General features: G+C 43.6%; 2 protein-coding genes and 1 non-coding gene across 6 annotated transcripts in view; 1 reads left to right on the forward strand and 2 right to left on the reverse strand.

The window, feature by feature from the left end:
* ADAM19 (ADAM metallopeptidase domain 19) overlaps nt 1-4,856 on the reverse strand; it is a 98,828-nt gene extending 93,972 nt beyond the window's left edge. For all 4 annotated transcript variants that reach the window (XM_078358614.1, XM_002744097.7, XM_035283385.3 and 1 more), the window contains exon 1: nt 4,629-4,856. In XM_078358614.1, the coding sequence (XP_078214740.1) occupies nt 4,629-4,636 (8 nt within the window). In that variant the 5' untranslated portion in view covers nt 4,637-4,856. The remainder of the gene's footprint in view (nt 1-4,628) is intronic.
* Nucleotides 4,857-8,459: 3,603 nt separating this feature from the next.
* Nucleotides 8,460-8,561, forward strand: LOC118151896 (U6 spliceosomal RNA). Its single transcript, XR_004740295.1, has one exon. It is a non-coding gene; the product is annotated as a U6 spliceosomal RNA (small nuclear RNA).
* Nucleotides 8,562-17,662: 9,101 nt separating this feature from the next.
* Nucleotides 17,663-18,725, reverse strand: LOC100415175 (heterogeneous nuclear ribonucleoprotein A1-like; the record flags this gene model as incomplete). The annotated part of the gene is made up of 1 exon (XM_035277614.3): nt 17,663-18,725. A coding segment is annotated over one exon (939 nt), but the record flags the coding sequence as incomplete, so codon positions are not given.
* Between the last annotated feature and the right edge of the window lie 1,509 nt (nt 18,726-20,234).

The following is a 20,234-nucleotide window of genomic DNA, read 5'->3' on the forward strand; positions in this document are numbered from 1 at the left end:
CACTTACTAGGAACCAGGCACTATAGGTGTTGGCGATATTATGGTAAACAGGGCGAATAAGGTCTCTGTACAAGTTTGCCTTCTAGAGGTGGGAGATAGACGATAAACAAATGTTCTCACAAGGTGGTAAGTACCCTGAAGAAAATAAGCTGGGGTCATGGGATAAATAGACACCTAGCAGGGGGTGCCTATTTCAGACAGGATGATCAACAAAGACCGCATTTGAGTTCTGAGGTGTCAGAAGAAGACAACCATGCAAAAACTCGGGGGAAGAGTGCCCCAGGTAGAGGAAACAGAAAGTGCAATGGCTGAGCAGAAGTGAACCTGTCCTGTTGAAGGGACATGCATAAGGTAGGAGTAGCTAGTAAATGAAAGAGGAAGTCAGTAAGAGATGTGGTCAGCAAGACAGCCATGGGTCTGATAATGCAGAGAGTACGGAGAGTGTCTGGATTTTCTTATAAATACACTTGGAAGGCACTGGGTGTTTTAAATACAGAGCAATATGATATGTGTTAAGTTTGAAAAAGACCACTCTGCCTGCATGGTGGAGAACGGGGGTGGGGTGAGGGAGAGTGGTGGGAGTGAGAGAAGCAAGAAAGCCAGGCTAGAGATATGCAGGAGCCCTGGTGAGAGATGATGGTGGCTCAGAGTAGAATGACATCAGTGGAGAGGAATGAAGCAATGGGATTCTGGGCATATTCTGGAGGTCAAGCCCATGAGTATTGCTCTCGTGGAGCTGTAGTTTTCTTGCCTGTAAAATGGAGACACCGATCCTACCTGCCCCTCTCACAGCTTTATTGTGGAGAGTCCGTATGAAATTGCCTCACAAGCTGCAGAGCATTGTTACATTAATTGGAGCTTCCTAATAGCAAGTTTGCATTTGTATTCCACTTTCCACTTCCCAAATCATTCTCACCACCCAGTTCTCCTCATGTTCAGGGCAACCCTAGGAAGTAGGAAGTGGGAGTCCCGTTTTGCAAGAAAGGCCATTTAAATTACAGGAGAGACTTGCTCAGGGCACTGAGAACTCAAACACTGGCTGCAGACCATCTTAATAAAATGGTAATTTCCCAACACCTAAACAGTCTGGTCTCCGTCATACTCCTGGGGATAGGGCTGAGGACTGTAAAATCTATTCTGTCTAAACTAACCACAGCAATCATACAGAATATAAGTAATACAAAGGTGGCCATAGTTATTCTGTTAGAATGGTGATTATGAGTGATTATTAACATTCCCTTAGATTATCAATATAATGCACTTGCAATCAACATGGATTTTAAAAATAATCCCACTGGACCAACGCCAATTCATCAGACCGGTAAAAATTAGAAGCAATGCATTCATATATTTATCAAGTATTTTCTGAGTACTTAACTATGTGCCAAGTATATGCTAGGAATATGTGCTTAATGTTCATGGAGGAACAAGACAAGCATATGGCCAGGAATGGTGGCTCACACCTGTAATCTCAGCACTTTGGGAGATCCGAGGTGGGCGGATCACCTGAGGTCAGAAGTTCAAGAACAGCCTGGCCAACAAGGTGAAACCCCGTCTCCACTAAAAAGACAAAAATTCACTGGGTGTGGTGGTGCATGCCTGTAATCCCAGCTACTCAGGAGGTTGAGGCACAAGAATTGCTTGAATCTGGGCAGCTGAGATTTCGCCATTGCACTCCAGCCTGAGCGACAGAGCCAGACTCCATCTCAGAAAAAAGAAAAAGACAAGCATAGTCCTTGCCCTGGTGGCTCTGATAAGTCTAGATTCTTTTAAACAAAAAGGAATTCTATAATATTTAATAGAACATTTAAAGGAATTAAATGTTATGTTTATGGTTGTAAAATTAATGAAAGCAATCTAAAGTCTCACGAAAAGAGGAACACAGTACATGTTAAGAAAAAGTCTCCAAAACTTGGAAATAACGCAAAGAGCAAGCAAGATGTCTTCTCAATGTCATATTGGAATATTGTTTACTACACCCGCCCATGGATTATTGCATTAACCTTTCTTTTTATTTTTGAAACGGAGTCTTACTTTGTCGCCCAAGCTGGAGTGCAGTGGCACGATCTCAGCTTATTGCAATCTCCACCTCCCAGGTTCAAGCCATTCTCCTGTCTCTGCCTCCCAAGTTGCTGGAATTACAGGCATGAGCCACCATGCCCAGCTAATTTTTGTATTTTTAGTAGAGACAGGGTTTCACGATGTTGGCCAGGCTGATCTGGAACACCTGAGATTACAGGTGTGTGCCACTGCGACCAGCCCCGATTATTGCATTATCTAGGGGAATGTACCATTGACTTTTTCTTTATCATTGATTAAAGACTATACTCTGTGAAGTTAGATAGATAGATGATAGACAGATAGATAGATGATAGACAGATAGATAGATAGATAGATTTCTGTCTGAGAGGTGAGTGATTTCAGCATAGTGGAAAGATAACCCGGCTGAGTGCAGTAGCTCACACCTGTAATCCTAGCACTTTGGGAGGCCGAGGTGGGTGGATTACCTTAGATCAGGAGTTTGAGACCAGCTTGGCCAACAGGTTAAAACCCTGTCTCTACTAAAAATACAAAAACTAGTCGGCTGTAACAGCACAGGCTTGTAATCCCAGCTACTCAGGAGGCTGAGGCAGGAGAATCGCTTGAAGACAGAAGGCAGAGATTGCAGTGAGTCAAGATCCCACCACTGCACTCCAACCTGGGCAACAGAGAGAGGCTCTATCTCAAAACAAAAAAAAAAAAAAAAAAGGAAAGAAAAGAGAAGAGAAGAAAAAGCAAAAAAAAGGAAAGGAAAGGAAAAAGAAGAAAAGAAATGACAACCAAGAGTTATGGTTTTGCTTCATGGGCATCCACCATTTCTGCCTCTGTGATTTCAACATTCTTTCTCCAATGCCTGTATCACCCCTTTCTAATGCTCCTTGAATCAGCTTTACTATCCTGTTGGCTACCTCATTAACGAGTTGAATAAATCTTGGCCACATTGGTATGAGTTGTGTGTTTAACTTTTGAAAACTTTGGATAGTGTCATTAAAATCATGTTTTTCAGAGAATTTAATGACGTGGAAAATGCTCATGGTGTGAAGTGAAAAATGCAAGACACAAGACTGTACTTATGGTTCCAATTTTATCAATATATATTTATATCCATAGGAACACACAAATGGGGAGGGAAAAATATCAATAGCAACGGTGGATTCGGGAGTTGCAGATCATTTTATTTCTTTTATACTTTTCATTATTTCCCAGATATTCTACAGCGAGAGTTCGCCAAGGACTCAGAGAAGGCGCCTGTGCTAGGAGCAGTAACTTGCTTTCCTTGTCTTTCTTCATGCTTTTCTCCTGCACTAAGCACTGACTCAGGCCTGGTTCTACCCTAGAACCTCCTGTGCCTCAGTTTCCCCTTCAGTACAATAGCTCAAAGGCGATTCCTGTTTGCCCGCGCCAGACGACCGCTGGACCTCGGCCCCTGGAAGTTTTGAACTGTAGGACGAGCTCAGCCTCTGGGCTTGAGGCGGCTCGGGGGGTCCTGCCAGCCCTCCCCCACCCCGCCAGTGCTCGCTTTCTTTGAAAACGCTGACCGTTGGTCCCGCAGGCAGCAGTCTGGAGTCAGCCCAGCCGCTCTGCAGCGGTGGAGCCTGGGCTAAGCCTTCTCGGGTCACAATGACAGAACCCGGGCACAGCACCCGCCCCACCCCGGGACCATTCCTTCCGAGAAATCTGCGAAGAGCCCCCGAGGGATGGGGTCGGGGAGGGGTTGGTGTCTGGGAAACTAGTTGTGAGAAACATGGACATCGCCAGGCATCTAAGCTGGAAACATCGAGTCCGACCCCTTCCCTTCACAGAAAGGGAAACTGAGGACCAAAGAAGGCGGCCGTCGGGTTGGTGTGGAAAGAGAGCCCTGGTTTCTTCTGAGGTGCCAGCGCGGACCTCAACCCGTGGCGTGGCCATGGGCAAGTCCTTTCCTTTTTGGGCCTCGGTTTTCTCATCCGTGAAATGGGTGTGCTGGACTTGGCCTTCGGTAGGGCTCCTGCCAGCTCATGGCTCCGAAGTGTACTGCTGGAGATACCCGGCGAGCCACTCCCCAGCCAAGGCTACCACAGTCTCCCGCGGGGATTTTATGTCCTACCCCACCAATGTGGCAGGCACTGAGCCTGGTCCTAGGAAGCCGCTCCCAGGCCACAGGGGCAGGACGCTCGGGATGCTCTCGGCGCTCGGGCACAGGCGAGTGCAGCGGGCGGGAGAGAGAGACAGAAAGAGAGGCGGAGCGGACACCAGGGACCGTGAGAAAACGGAGGAGGATAAGCCCCGAGAACAGCGGAAAGAGAAGTCAAAAGCAGAAAAACAGAGGAAGCAGAAGGCGAGAGGGGAAGGCAAGCCAGTGAGCAGACCGGCTGTTTTCTGGCAGCGCCGGGTTGTCCCGACCTCCGCCACCTCCCAGGGCGCACAACGTGGGAACAAAGCCCGGACTCCCAGGCTGGGGGCGGTGGGGGCGTAGGCCCCGCGGAGTTACAGGAGGCGCAGGGGTCGCAGTCCCGGCGCTCGGGACCCGCAGGTCGACTCCCAGGTCTCCCAGCCACCCAGATCTCGGGGCCACACAGCCTCCATCCCCCCCGCGCCTGGCCACTTACTTGTCCATCCAGGCTCCTGCGCCGCCCGCGGCCGGAGGAGCTGCAGAGCGAGCGCCAGCAAGCAGAGCCGGGCGGCGCCTGCGCCCCCTGGCATGGTGGCGGCGGCCCCTCGCGCTCGATGCTCACACACCCTCGGCCATGCCTGCCCCCGGCCCGGCGGCGGCGGCGGCTGGTCTGGAACCCCCGACTCGCCCCGCGCCTCCCCACTCGGCTCTCCCAGCCCTCGGCAGAGACGCTCCGCCCCCAGCCCCGCGGGACTCCGCTAGGGGATGGAGGAGGGGAGGCTCCCGCCCGGAGGGGGCTGGAGGGAGGGGCCGGGGAGGAGCTGGCGGGACTCGGTGGAGTGGGGCTGGCTCAGGTGAGGGAGACCGCAGGGAAGGGAATCCGAGCCCAAGGAGGAGGGATTCGTGGTGGACGCGGCCTGGGGAGGGTCGAGGACTCGGGCTTCTAGGAGTTAAACTGGACCCCTCTCCGCACAGCGGCCGGTTTACTGTCCCACACTGTGCCAGACGCCTTGGGTGACACCCAGAGGCGACTCACCCAGCGCCGTCCCCCAGAGGCTGCCACTCTCTTTGGCAGGCTCAGAAAGAGTTAACCCAACCATCAGGCACAAAGAGCTAAGCGCTATATGGACTTTTTTTTTTTGGTAGGACACAAATCGAGGAACCTTTCCTTCTGCCTGGGAGGAGGGAGTGGTGAAGACCAGAGGAATCCCAGAGGAGAAGACATCTGAGATGGGGAGGGGAGAAATGGAACATCAGGCGGAGGAAACAGCCCAGACAATCGCACTGGGACTTGAAAGCTCTTAGGCTGTATGGGGATAAGAAAACCAGAATTGGGGATGGTTAGGGTTTTGGAGGGAAACACAGGGAGATGAGACAAAAAATAATAACTACTGTTAGTTATTGAGGACTTTCTATTTGCTAGAATAAGAAAATCATAATAGCTACCACTGCTAAAGCGCTGTCAGACGCTGTCTTCAGCACTTTACACCTAGTAGCTTATTTAATTAATTGAAGAAAAGAACTTATTATTAACCAGGGACTCTGTATACATTAACTCTTTTAATTAGCCCAATGGGGTAGGTACTAGTACTGTCCCTGTTTTAGAGATGAGGAAATCAACCTTAAGAGGCTAAACCACTTGCCCAAGTCACAGCTAATGTCAGCACCTGGATTCAAACCCACGTCTGTTTAACTCCAGAGCCTGACGCAGCACACCTTATTTTCCAGGTGGATAAACTGATAATGAGAGAGAAATGACTTGCCTAAGATCCCTTAGCAAGTTTCAGCAAAGCCTAGTTCTAGAAATCCAGCCTCAAACCTCGTCCATCTGTTCCTTTTTCTGAGTCTCTTTAGTCAAACCCATGTTGACTGGAGAAAGTGCTGTGTGTTGGAGAGGGCGAGGCACTCCTGGAGATGATGGGTCGGTAGGTCTATCAAACTCTACTCATGGGCACCCACAAAGGAAATAAAAGATGTGGTTCTGGCCATTCATGTGGTTCAGGATTCCATTAGTTTCCTCCAGCTGCCACAAAATTCCTACCCTTCTGAGAACCCAAAATATCTGAGATAGGACTCAGTCAATTTAGAAGGTTGATTTTGCCAAGGTTAAGGACGTGCTCATGACACAGCCTCGGGAGGTCCCAACATGTGCCCAGGGTAGTCGGGGTACAGCTTGCTTTTATAAATTTTGGGGAGACATGAGACATCAATCAATATGTATAGGATGTACGTTGGTTCCGCCCAGTAAGGTGAGACAACTCAAAGCAGCAGGAGGGGCGGTGTTTCCAGGTTATAAGAAACGAAAAACGTTGCGTTCTTTTGAGTCCTTGATCAGCCTTCCACTGAATACACAATTTAGTCAAGCTCAGTGAAGCTGCATTTTTACATAAACAATAGGGCAGAAGAAGCAATCGGATATGTGTTTGTCTCCAGTGAGCCTTGGAAGGGTGACTTTAAGTTCTGTCTGTCCTTTGTCCACAAGGAATTTCCTTGTGTGAAAATTATGAGGAAGGTATGTAGCTGTTTATCTTTGTAGCTATCGCATTTAAGAATAAAATGGTGGCCAGGCATGGTGGCTTATGCCTGTAATTCCAGTACTTTGGGAGGCAGAGGTGGGCGGATCACCTGAGGTTGGGAGTTCCAGACCAGCCTGACCAATGTGGTGAAACCCTGTCTCTACTAAAAATACAAAAAAAATTAGCCAGACGTGGTGGCACACCTGTAATCCCAGCTACTGAGGAGGCTGAGGCAGGAGATTTGCTTGCACCTGGGAAGTGGAGATTGCAGTGAGCCGAGATTACACCACTGCACTCCAGCCTGGGCAACACAGTGAGACTCCATTTCAAAAAAGAAAAGAAAAGAATAAAATGTGAGGCAGGTTTGCCTGACATTGTTTCCAGCTTGACTTTTCCCTTGGCTTAGTGATTTGGGGGTCCTAAGATTTATTTTCCTTTCACATTTCTCACATGCAGAATACATTTGCCCCATCCCAGTAGCCCAAACATCTTCACTCATTCTAGCATCAATTCTAACTCTGAAGTGTCATCTAAATTTCATCTATATTAGATATGGCTAAGACTTGATGTTCGATTCATCCTGAGGCAAAATTTTTCTCAGCTTTCAAATACAATGTGGTAGGACAGGCGTAGGACAGCCTTGCCTATTCCAAAAGGGAGACACTGAAAAGAAGAACCAGGTGGCAGGTCCCCCAAAGTGCAAAACCCAGCGAGGCAAATTCTACCCGGATCTGAAAGCTCTACAACAATCCTCTTTGGTTGGATCTTCTGCCCTCCAGGCCCACTGGGTCGGCAGTGCCACTCTCCAGCCCTAGGCAGTGGCCAGCACCACAGCTCTTTGCCACAGTCCCCCACTGGACAGGGGCAGCCTGTACTGCTTAAGGAGACCACCCTTTCACTCCCTGCCTCCCCAAGGGCCTGCTGTGGTGGGAGTGGCAACCCTGATCATCTGGGAGTCACTTTTCTTAAAGGATGAAGCAAGCTGTATTGTCTGGTCCTACAGAACAGAATTCTGAAAGCCTTCCTTTGTTTCGTCCTATCTTTATTCTTTTTGGTCTAAACTGGTAATGTCTTTGCTGATTTTAAAAAAATAATAATCTCTATTCCTGGCTTTTAATGAGATGGCTGATTAGCTCCACGCTTTATTGTCCAGCCATACCCTTAGTGTCCTCTCCAGAAACCCTTTCTTATTTTTTCCAATATAAATAGGCTGATAATTCGCCAAATCTTCAAGTTCTGTTTCCGTTTTGCTTAGCGAATCCTTCCATTTATCTCCATCCACTCACATTTTACATAAGTACCGAGAAGCCAGGCCACATCTTCAACACTTTGAAAATCTCTGCAGCTGAATATCTAAGTTCATCACTTGCATTTTCTACTTTCCACAAAACACTAGAACACAGTTGGTGGTGGAGAAAACACAAACTCAAAGTGCTTCTTCCTCTTCTCTCAACACAACAATCAACGGCGAAGACTTCTGTGATCAAAGATGCAGGGGCTTACCCTACACACCAAGCAGCAATCGATTCGGACACTGTCCACCTGGAGACAGCATCCCATCCCACAGGTTGAGGGCTCAGTTTCCAAGACTGGGCCCCCTTCAGATACCAGACACAAGTCTAGGCCCTCAAAACTTCTGACTGACTGGCCTCAAGTTGGGGTTCCCAGGATGCCTCTTTAGGTTCCATTAATTTACTAGAGCAGCTCGAAGAACTCAGGGAAGCACTTGCTTACATACACTCAGCGAGGCCTGTCTCTCCAGATTCTTCTCGGCCTGTCTGTGCACATTCCTTCCTCAAAAGTATAATAGGGTGGCTTGCTTCAGCACTACGTCTATTACGTTGGAAAGATAGAGATTAGCCTGGCCCCTGTGCAAGGATGACATGAAAATTCGTAAAGCAGCCCATATTTTCAAAGTAAAAAATAAAGAGTACAGGGCAGGACCCTCTCTGCAATGAGAGTCTATGACCCACAATGAGATTACAGTCCTGCTGTAGGCAGGTGAAAGGAGGGCAGAAGAAGTTCAGATTCTGTTTCCTGACACCTGTTTCTGAAGCCTAAAGTGCCCTAACATCGTAACAAAAGACTAGAACAAGGGCTATGGGAGTTATGAGCCAGGAACCATGGAGAAAACCAATATACATAGATATCGTAATATCACAGCAACTCAGCTGAGTCCTTTGCCATGTTATAACTGGTATTGGAATTCAGAAACCAATACCCCAAAATATGGCACTTTGACACGTTAAACTGGAGAAGTCTCATGTTCTCTCTGACCTTTTCCTTGCATGCTCCTGTCTCTCAATCCTTTGTCTCTCCCAAAGCACAGGATGAAATTGTTCTCTGAATTTCCCTTATCTGCCTGAAGTCTGGACCTGCCAAAGAAGACAACTGTCTCGGGCGCCTTCTCTGTGTTTTCATTAACTTCATTCTTATTGCAGGAAGACAAGTTTGTCAGCACACCTCCACAGACTTTTGTTGCAAACCATTGTCAGCTCTGTGGGCCAAAAGACTCTGTCCGAGACCATTGTATGTTCTTCAAGCCCACTGAATTCCCCTAAAAATCATTTACTCTTCCCTATCTCATCCACACTTGCCTATCTCCCTTTCCCCTAAGAAGTGGGAAATATAGACATCCGTACCCCAGTGAGACATTGGGCAATCACTCTATGATTCTCTCCTATGCTAATAAATTTGCATGCATTGTCTCCGGTTAATTTGCCTTTTGTGAGTTGATTTTTCAGTGAAACTTCAGATGGCAAAGGGGAAGTTTTCCCTTAGCCCCTACACAAAGATCACCTTTCCTCCAGTTTCCAATAACATGTTCCTCATTTCCATCGTAGACCTCACTGGAATAGCTCTTAATATTCATATTTCTACTAATATTCTGTTCCTGATGATGTATTCATTCTCTAAGATGACAGAAGTTTTCTCTTCAGCTCTCTTTCTGTCTTCCTGAGCCCTGGCCAGAATCTATTATTATAATGATAGGCAAATGCGGTCCATAATTATGGCTATAGCCCTAGCGCCATGAGACTAAAATTCTAGTCCCAGTTTTTTCTCCAAGCAGCTCTGTGACCTTGGGTGGATCACTTCTCCTTTCTGGGACTGAGTTTCTGCTGAATAACTTGGCAACAGGAATGGCTACCCCCAGTGCATCTCACCCAGGAGCTGTGAGGAGCAATTGATATGATGGCAGTGAAAGTTCTGTGACAAGTAGAAAATGCTGAAGTGCCATTCCTAACGGACTCTGTAAACAGGTCTCCTTGCAAAAGACACACAAACTCCATACTCGAAGTTCACTTCCATTTGCTGGCATTCAGCTGATCAATATTTAATCAGCATATAGCCCTGAAAATTGGGACGTAGCTCACAATACAAAAAGTCCAGTGGTTAATTCATGACCAAGGAGTCACAAAGGTCCCAGTGTCATCTCATCCCACTCCTCCTCCCCACTTATCCATAGCAAGGAGTATGTATACAACTTTGACCCTGTAGAAGCCTCTCCATGTATTCATAAAGAACGTATTTGTTATTTATAAAGAATATTAACTTTCTACATAATCTTTGAAATATTCATAACATTGAACCTAGCAATTACATTTCTGGGAAACTATCCTAAAAAAATAATCAGCAATGCACACACAGATTTATGGACTAGAATGTTCATAATCTTGTTATTTAATAGTGAAAATACTGAAAACAACCTAAATATTCAACTGTGGAAGAACAGTTCATAAATTATAGAATATCCATATGATGGATTATTATGCACCCACTTAAAATGACGGGAGTTTCTGCTTTGATGGTAGGTGAAAAAACCAGGGTCCAAAATTTCATTTAAGTATGATCTCAGCTTTGTAAATAAAAGACATTTTTAAAAGGACTGGAAGGAACTGTGCCAAAATGTTAGCAGTGGTTACCTCTGCATGGATAAACTATGAACGACAGGGGTTTTTTCGTTAGTTTTTTTTTTTCGTCTTCCTGTTTGTGCTTTCTCTCTCTCTTTCATTTTGTACAATAATGAAGTACACTCATGTGTTGCTTGATGACGCGGATACATTCTGAGACACATCATTAGGTGATTTCACCATGGGAACACCTTACATAATGCACTTACATAAACCTAGATGGCTTAGCCTACTATACAACTAGGCCATATGGTATAGCCTATTCCTCCTGGGCCACAAACCTGTACAGCATGCTACTGTACTGAATACTATAGGCAACTGTAACACAAATGTAAGTATCTATGTATCTAAACATTGAAAGTACAACGCAGTGCGCTATGACCGGCTATGATGCCACTAGGGGACAGGAATGTTTCAGCCTTATGGGATCATGCATCTGGTCCCTCACTGACTGAAATGTCATTATATGGCGCATAACTATGTTACGTTAGTAATGGGAGGGTGGGTAAATGTTAAATACAGAAAGGAACACACAAGGAGAAAGAATTGATCCTGGTGTCTAAAACAGAAGAGTCTTGCAGACTTGACCTCTGTATGTACGGCTGGCTTTCTCCTTGATGATGGAAAAACTGAGCCGAAGTTACAGCAGCCAGTTCCAGAATGTGGGATTTCAGGTGACACAGGTCGCTGTCTATCTCTAGCTAGAGTACACCATTAATATTACTCTTAGGAAGTGGCCATCCTGCCAGGGGTTAAATCCCTTTTCTGTCCTTGGGCCACTAAATTTTTCTGTGACATTGTTGCCTCATCTATAAAGGACAATAATAACGACAGCTTTTGTGAGGCTTAAATGGGTATTTAGAATAGCACCCATTACACAGTAGGCAGTCAATAAATGCTAGCCAGTATGCCCCTCCTTCTACCGCTAATAAGTCCTGAGAGGTGGGGTATTATTTCTAATGCCCGGCTTATGCTGTTAGTTGTATAATATGCAAAGGGTCTAATTATAAACTTGTTCTCTAATTATTATCAATGAAAACGGTCAGGTTATCGTCCCCTCGCCCTGGATTGTGAGCCCCTTGTGAATAGGAGCTGGACCTTGTTCTTCACTCATCCCTCCAGCATTTGGGAGGCACGATCAATGTTTAATTAAACAAATTAGAAGTTAAACAATTAATAATTATCTCTTCCTGGCTCAGTACAAACTTCCAAGCCACCCATTGAAGAATCATCTTTGCTGAGTCCCTGTTATGGGAATGTTGGACCTGTGATAACTGCTTTTGTGAACCATTTTCTCAGCAACTCACTCTTTTCTTTAAAGTTCTGTTTATTTAGGTACACTTTACATATATTAACATTCTCCATGTGTTACATCTATGGCTCTATGAGTTTTGACAAGCACACACAGTGGAATAACCACTTGCACAGTCAAGATCACACCCAAAAACTTTCCTCCTATCTCTTTGCATTCAACCAGTCCCCTCACTCCTGGAATCACTGGTCTATTTTATGTCCTTCTCAAGTTGCCTTTTCCAGAAGGCCATGTAAATAGACCCACACAGGATACAGACTGGATATATTGTTTTTTCACTTAGCATAGTGCATTTAAGATTCATCTAGGTCATCACGTTATCAGTATTTCCTTCCTTTTTATTGTTCAGTCATACTCCATTGTGTAGACGTATCATTGTCAGTTCAGTCACCAGTGAAGGATATTTGGGTGTTTCAGTTTTTGATGATTATGAATAAAGTCACTATATATATATATATATGCAGGTTTTATGTAAACTTTACAGTCCTTCATTTCTGTAGGGTGAAAGCAATTCCACTGGGTATTGTCGTTAAGCATATGTTTAACTTTACAAGAAACTGCAAAAAATATTTTCCAAAGTGGCTGTACAATTTTGCCTTCCCACAAGCAAGATATGAAAGTTCCAGTTGCTCTGCATCTTTGTCAGCACTTAGTATTGCCAGTTATTTAATTTTAGCCATGGTAATGGATGTGTAGCTGCTTAGCAATTACCTTGCTCTTCAGATACTCCATGAGGTAGCCAGGTAGGATGCTTGTATCCATTTTGATGAAAGGAATTAAAGCCTAAGTAGAGTCTTTTAGTTAAGTTTTATGGGCATGTTAAAGACTTTAGTCTTATTTCTGTGTGTGTTTTTTAAAATAATTCACAAGAGAAACCCTGGAAAACTCACACGTTCTTGAAATCACTCATTCAGCAAGTGTTCATTGAGTACCTGTTATGTGCCTGGCATTTGCTAGAATCTACAGAGAGTCAGAGATAAGGTTTCCACTGTAACAATTACAGTAGGGGGAGGGGAGTAAAAGAAAGGAGCTGGTAGGAACTGACAAGTAAATGAAGCGACCTATTTCAGAGGGGATCAAGTTTCTTCACATGTGACTTGTGTCCTTTGATTTGTCAACATTGGGTATTGTCCTCAACGTGGTGCATAATAACTACTATCATGTATGGAGCACCCTGAATGGTTCCAAGCACAGTGCCTATATCATGCCATTTAATGCCTGTAACAGTCCCATGAAGAGATCTTAGGTTAAACCATGAATAAGTGTTGATTTTGTAGGTCAGAAACAGTTAAATATAGGTAATGTCATACGGTTCAATTGAATAATGATAGCTACTATTGATTGGACAAGGCTTACAATGTGCCTAGTGCATTATCTCATTTTATCCTCTGTGGTAGGTACTACTGATACTCCTACTTTTCAGATGAGGCAACTGAGGCTGGAGGCAATGGTACAACAGGAACTAGAAAATATTCATACGGTAGCCAGGTTGGAGCCAGAGCCTGGATTCCAACCGCAATGTAACATTAAAGTTACTGTCTGTCACCACAGTGCTACTCTGATATTACCATGGATGAGCAAACTGAGGCCTGAAGAGGTGATATTGCCTGAGGGGGCCATGGACTGTCATGCCCAAGGTTCATGGGTCATCCCAGCTTCAAACCCTGGCCAAATAAGTTTTTCTCATTGTCTCCTTGTCACTCTGGAAATTGGCCTGAATTCAGAAGGCCTGTCCTTGGAAACACTTACATCTGAATGACGCCCCCTCAGCTCAAAGAACAGCCAGGAAAGAGGCATCATACCTGTTTGCTCCCATATGACCCTAATAGAAACTTTTTAAAAAATATTAATAAACTTTCTTTTTAGAGAAGCTTTAGGTTTATAGCAAAATTGAGAAGGTAATGCAGAGAGTTCCCATATATCTCCTGGCACAATAAACAAAACCTCTCCCCAACTATCTACCTCTCGCACCATAGATCTGTTACAATTGATGAACTTATATCGAGATGTCATAACCCCAAATTCATAGTTTACCTTTGAATTTTAATAAATGTATGCCGTGCATCCACCATTACAGTGACATATGGAATAGTTTCACTGCCCTAAAAATCCTCTGTGCTCTGTCTGTTCATTCCTCCTCCCCACTAATTCTTGGCCACTGCTAATCCTGTTCACTGTCTTCACAGTTTTGCCTTTTCCAGAATGCATACAGCTGGAATCATACAGCACGAAGCCTTTGCAGACTGGCTTCTTCACTTAGTCATTGGCATCTAAGTTTCCTCTATGTCTTTTGTGGCTTGATAGATTACTTCTTTATTCCATTTTCTATACATACTGCAGTTTATATTTGAATTCCCCTACTAAAGGTGCTTCCAAGTTTTTGGCAATTATAAATAAAGCTATATTATGAATAAACATTAGTGTGCAGATTCTTGTGTGGACGTAAGTTTTCAATCCATTTAGGTAACTACCAAGGACCCTGATTGCTGGATGGTAAAATAAGAAATGTTTAGTTGTATAATAAACTGCCAGACTTTGGTGGGGCACGGTGGTGGCTCACGCCTGTAATCCCAGCACTTTGGGAGGCTTAGGTGGGTGGATCGCCTGAGGTTGGGAGTTCCAGACCAGCCTGGCCAACATGGTGAAACTCCGTCTTTACTAAAAGTACAAAAATTAGCCAGGGGTGGTGGTGCATACCTGTAATTTCAGCTACTCCGGAGGCTGAGGCAGAAGAATTGCTTGAACCTGAGTGGCTGAGGTTGCAGTGAGCTGAGATCACGCCACTGCACTCCAGCCTTGTGACAGAGCAAGACTCCATCTCAAAAAAATTAAAATAAAAAATAAAATAAACTGCCAGGCTGTCTTTCAAAGTGGCTGTACCATTTTGCATTTCCACCAGCAGTGAATGAAAATTCCTATCGCTCCACATGCTCACCAACATTTGATCTTGTCAGTGTTTTGTATTTGGGCCTTTATAATAGCTACGTAGTGGTATCTTCCTGTTTTAATTAGCAATTCCCCAGTAACATATGATATGAACATCTTTTTATATGCTTATTTTCCATCTCTGTATCTTCTTTGGTAAGGTGTCTGTCCAGGTTTTTTGCCTATTTTTTATTTGGGTTGCTAATTTTCTTATTGTTGAGTTTTAACAGCTCTTGATATATTTTGGATAACCCTTCTTCATCAGATAGGTTTTCTGCAAATATTTTCTCCCAATTCATGGCTCGTGTTCTCATTCTCTTGATATTGTCATCACAGAGCAGAAGTTTTTACTTATTTGTTATTATTATTACTGCTTTTTCCTTTTTGACAAGATCTGGCTCTCTCACCCTGGCTGGAGTGCAGTGATGCACTCTTGGCTCACTACAACCTCTGCTTTCTGGGCTCAGGCCATCCTCCCACTTCAGCCTCCTGAGTTGCTGGGACTATAAGGCATGTGCCACCATGACTGGTTAATTTTTGTGTGTATATATATAGTTTTTCTAGAAACCAAGTTTCGCCTTGTTGCCCAGGTTGGTCTCGAACTTGGGAGCTCAAGCAATCCATCCACCTTGGCCTCCCAAAGTGATAGGATTACAGATAGAAGCCACCACGCCCCGCCGAAAGTTTTTAATTTAATGAAGTCCAGTTTATCATTTGTTTCTTGCAAGAATCATGCCTTTGATGTTGTATCTAAAACATCACCATACCCAAGATCATTTAGGTTTTCTCCTATATTATTTTCAAAGAGTTTCACAGTTTTGCATTTTATATTTAGGTCTATGATCCAGTGTAAGTTAATTTTTTGAAGAGAGTAAGGTCTGTGTCTAGAATTTTTTTTTTTTACATGTGGGTGTCTAATTTTCTTTGTTGAAATGACTATCTTTACTCCATTGTATTTGCCTTTGCTTCACTGTCAAAGATTTGTATTTTATGAGTTTATTTTGGGGTTCTGTTACTGCTCATTGATCTATTTGTCTACTCTTTCTCCAACACCGCAGTCTTGACCACTAGAGCTTTATAGTAAGGCTTGCTGGATAGGTCCTCCAACTTTGTTCTTCTTCAATATGGAGTTGGCTATGCTGGGTCTTTACCTCTCCATGTAAATTCAGAATCAGTTTGTTGATATCCACAAAATAACTTGCTTAAAAAAACAAAAGTCTCACTCTGTCACCCAGGCTGGAATGCAGTGGCATGATCTTGGCTCAGTGCAACCTCTGCCTCCAGGGTTCAAGCCATTCTAGTGCTTCAGCCTCCCAAGCAGCTGGGATTACAGGGACTCACCACCACACCCAGCTACTTTTTTTTTTTTTTTTTTTGTATTTTTAGTAGAGATGGGGTTTTGCCATGTTGGCCAGGTTGGTTTCAAACTCCTGGCCTCAAGTGATCCGCCCACCTTGGCCTCCCAAAGTGCTGGGATTATAGGCATGAGCCATATAAGCACCCTGCTGGTTGTTTGTGTGTGTGTGTGTGTGTGTGTGTGTGTGTGTGTGTGTGTGTAATTATGTTAAATCTACAGATCAAGTTAGGAAGAATCGGTATCTGGACAATAATAATAATGAGTCTTCATATTTGGAATATGGAATAGCTATTTAGTTCTCTTACGTATTTCATTAGCATTTTGTAGTTTTTCTCATCTAGATCTTTACATATTTTGTTAGATTTATACCTAAGTATTTCATTTTGGGGAAGGTGCTAATATAAATGGTGTCTTAGTCTGCTTTCTGTTGCTTGCAATAAAATACCTGAAAACTGGGTAATTGATAAAGAAATGCATTTGTTAGAATCATGGAGGCTGAGAAGTCTGAAGCTGATGAGCAGTATCTGGTGCAGGTCATCTTGCTGGTGGGGACTCTCTGCAGAGTCCCAAGGTGACACAGGATGCACACAGTGAGAAGACTGAGCATGCTAGTCCAGTTCTCTCCTCCTCTTTTAAGCCACCAGTCCCTTCCATGATAACCCATTAATCCATGAATAGATTAATTCATTCATGAATTAATAAGCCTCTTAAAAGTCCTACTTCTCACTACTACCACATTGTGGATTAAATTTCAACATGAGTTTTTGAGGGGACAAACATTTAAACCAAAGCAAATGGTCTTATGTTTTTAATTTCAAATTCCAGTTGTTCATTGCTGGAGTATAGACAAGTGACTAACTTTTGCATATTAACTTTGTATCTTGTAACCTTGCTATAATTACATATTAATTTCAAGAGTAGTGGTTTGGGTTATTTTGTTTGTTTGTTTTGGTCAATTCTTGGAAATTTTCTTTTTTTTTTTTTTTAGGCAACTCTCACTCTGTTGCCCTGGCTGGAGTGCAGGGGCTCCATCTTGACCCACTACAACCTTGGCCTCCTGAGTTCCAGTGATTCACCTGCTTCAACCTCCCAAGTAGCTGGGATTACAGGTATGTACCACCATGCCCAGCTCATTTTTTGTAATTTTAGTAGACACAGAGTTTCACCATGTTGGCCAGGCTGGTCTTGAACTCCTGGCCTCAAGTGATATGCCTGCCTCAGCCTCCCAAATGCTGGGATTATACAGGCGTGAGCCACCACACCCATCAAAAGTATTTTTTTTAAAAAAAGATATTTATTCAGCGTCACGATCAGACTATTACATTTAGCAATCAACAGCATGGGTGCAAAAAAAAAAAAAAAAGAAAAAGAAAAAATCTACATTAAAACCCTTTGTTGGAATGCTTTACACGTTCCACAGAACAGAAACTAAAATAACCTGCTATACAATTAGTCACAAATACAGTCCTCGAATTTTTTGCCCATACACATGAGTATTTGTCTAAATCATGTCTTCTTTGTAGATGCTAGGCCCTGCCACCACTATGCTTGGCTGAGTTCACAAATCTGTTGTAACCTGTAGCTTCCCTGTCACTTCTCTGGCTCTCCTCTCCTGCTAAGCTTTGTTTCCTAATTAAAATCTTCTGCCACTGCCATAGCTACTGCTGCTACTGGAACCGCCATAGCCACCTTGGTTTTGTGGTTTGGCAAAGTATTGGCCGCCACCACCACAGGGACCAGAGCTTCTGCCTCCAAAGTTTCCTCCCTTCATGGGTCCAAAATTTGAAGACTGATTGTTGTAACTGCCAAAATCACTGTAGCTTCCACCACCTCCAAAATTGCCTCCATCATTACCAAATCCATTATAGCCATCCCCACTGCCACCATATCCACCACCACCACGGCTGCCACCAAAGCCACCACGACCACTGAAGTTTCCTCCACGACCAAAGTTGTCATTCGCACTGAAACCACCTCCACGACCACCACCAAAGTTTCCAGAACCACGTGGCCCTCTTTGGCTGGATGAAGCACTAGCCATCTCTTGCTCTGACAGGGCTTTCCTAACTTCACAGTTGTGGCCATTCACAGTATGGTACTTCTGAATGACAATCTTATCCATGGAGTCATGGTTGGCAGAGATTGCAAAGGCAAAGCCCCTTTTCTTGCCACTGCCTCTGTCCATCATGATTTCAATCACTTCAATTTTTCCATATTGTTCAAAATAATCTCTTAGGTGATGTTCTTCAGTGTCTTCTTTAATGCCACCAACGAATATTTTTTTCACAGTTAAGTGGGCACCTGGTCTTTGAGAATCTTCTCTTGAGACAGCTCTCTTTGGTTCCACAACTCTTCCATCCACTTTGTGTGGCCTTGCATTTATGGCTGCATCCACCTCCTCCACAGTTGCATACGTGACGAACCCAAAGCCCCTGGAGCGCTTGGTGTTTGGATTTCTCATTACCACACCGTCTTTGAGCGTTCCCCATTGCTCAAAATGGCTCCTCAGGCTCTCATCGGTTGTTTCAAAGCTCAATCCTCCAGTGAAGAGCTTCCTCAGCTGTTTCCGGAGGAAAGTATTTTTTTAAATCTCCATGTGTCTGGGGATTTTCTGTTATTGATTTCTAATTTCCTTCAGTTGAAATCTGACTGTAGCCATTATACACTTTCTGTTGTTTTAAATTTATTAAGGTGCATTTTATGGCTCAGAATAGGGTTTGTCTTGGCGAACGTTTCATGCCATCTTGAGAACGTGTAATATATGTTGTTGAATGAAGTTCTATCGAGTTTCACTATGTCTTTACTGATATTCTGCCTGCTTTATCTATCCATTACTTATAGAGGAATGTTGAGGCCCCCAAATAAGTGAACAGTGCCTTCATCTATTTCTCCTTGTTGGTCTATCAGCTTTGCCTCACATAGTTTGATGCTCTTTATTCGGTGCACACCCTTTAAGGATTGTTACGACTTCTTGGAATATTGACACCGTCATCATTACATAAAGCCCCCCTTGATTCTTGCAACAGTCCTTGCTCTGAAGTCTGCTGTTATACGACTCTCACCTTTGATTAGTATTACCGAGTGTATTTTTCTCCATCCCTTTCCTTTTAATCTATATGTGTCTTTACATTTAAAGTGAGTTTCTTACTGACCACATATAGTTGAGTCTTCTTTTTTGATTTACTCTGAACTGTCTTCTAATCAATATATTCAGACCTCTGACATCTAAAGTGAACACAGATGAACTGTTACCTATTATATTTGTTACTGTCTTCTATTTGTTGCCCTTATTCTATGTTCTTATTTTTGTCTTTCATATTTTCTCTGGCTTTTGTGGCTTCGAGCAGTTTAATGATGCCATTTCTCTCATTTTTTAGCATATCAATTATACCCCCCTTTCTAGTAGTTGTCCTAGGGTTGGTAAAATACATTTGCAACTAATCCAAGTCCACTTTCCAATAACACTGTACCACCTCCTTTGTAGTGTGAATACCTTAAAATAACAAAATAGTCCTAATTTCTCCCATTCCTCGTATTATTGCTGTGATTCATTTCTCTGACAGACAATCATGCACACGTATATGTAAACATTTATAATTGGATGCATCATTGCTATTACTATTTTGAACAAAATGTTATCTCTTAGAGGAATTAAGAACAGGAAAAATAAAAGTTTCAATTTTACTTTCATTTATTTATTCTCTGTTGCTCATTTTTCTTTATGTAAATCTGAGTTTCTGACTCTGTATCAATTTCTTACTCTCTGAAGAACATTTAAAAAATATTTCTTGCAGGGCAGATTTATTGGTAACAAATTCCTTCCATTTCTGTTTGAAAAGCCTTTATGTCCCCCAGCTTTTGTCGTTGTTGTTGCTGTTTTGTTTTTGTTTTTTGTTTTGAGACAGAGTTTTGCTCTGCTGCCCAGGCTGGAATGCAGTGGTGCAATCTGGCTCACGCCCCCAGGGTTCAAGAAATTCTCTTGCCTCAGACTCCCAAGTAGCTGGGATTATGCCGGCGAATGGTTTCTTTGTATTTAATAGAGATGGGGTTTCACTGTCTCTACTAAGGCTGCTCTTGAACT

The sequence above is a fragment of the Callithrix jacchus genome, chromosome 2 (assembly GCF_049354715.1).
Source record: "Callithrix jacchus isolate 240 chromosome 2, calJac240_pri, whole genome shotgun sequence".
Lineage (NCBI taxonomy): Eukaryota > Metazoa > Chordata > Mammalia > Primates > Cebidae > Callithrix > Callithrix jacchus.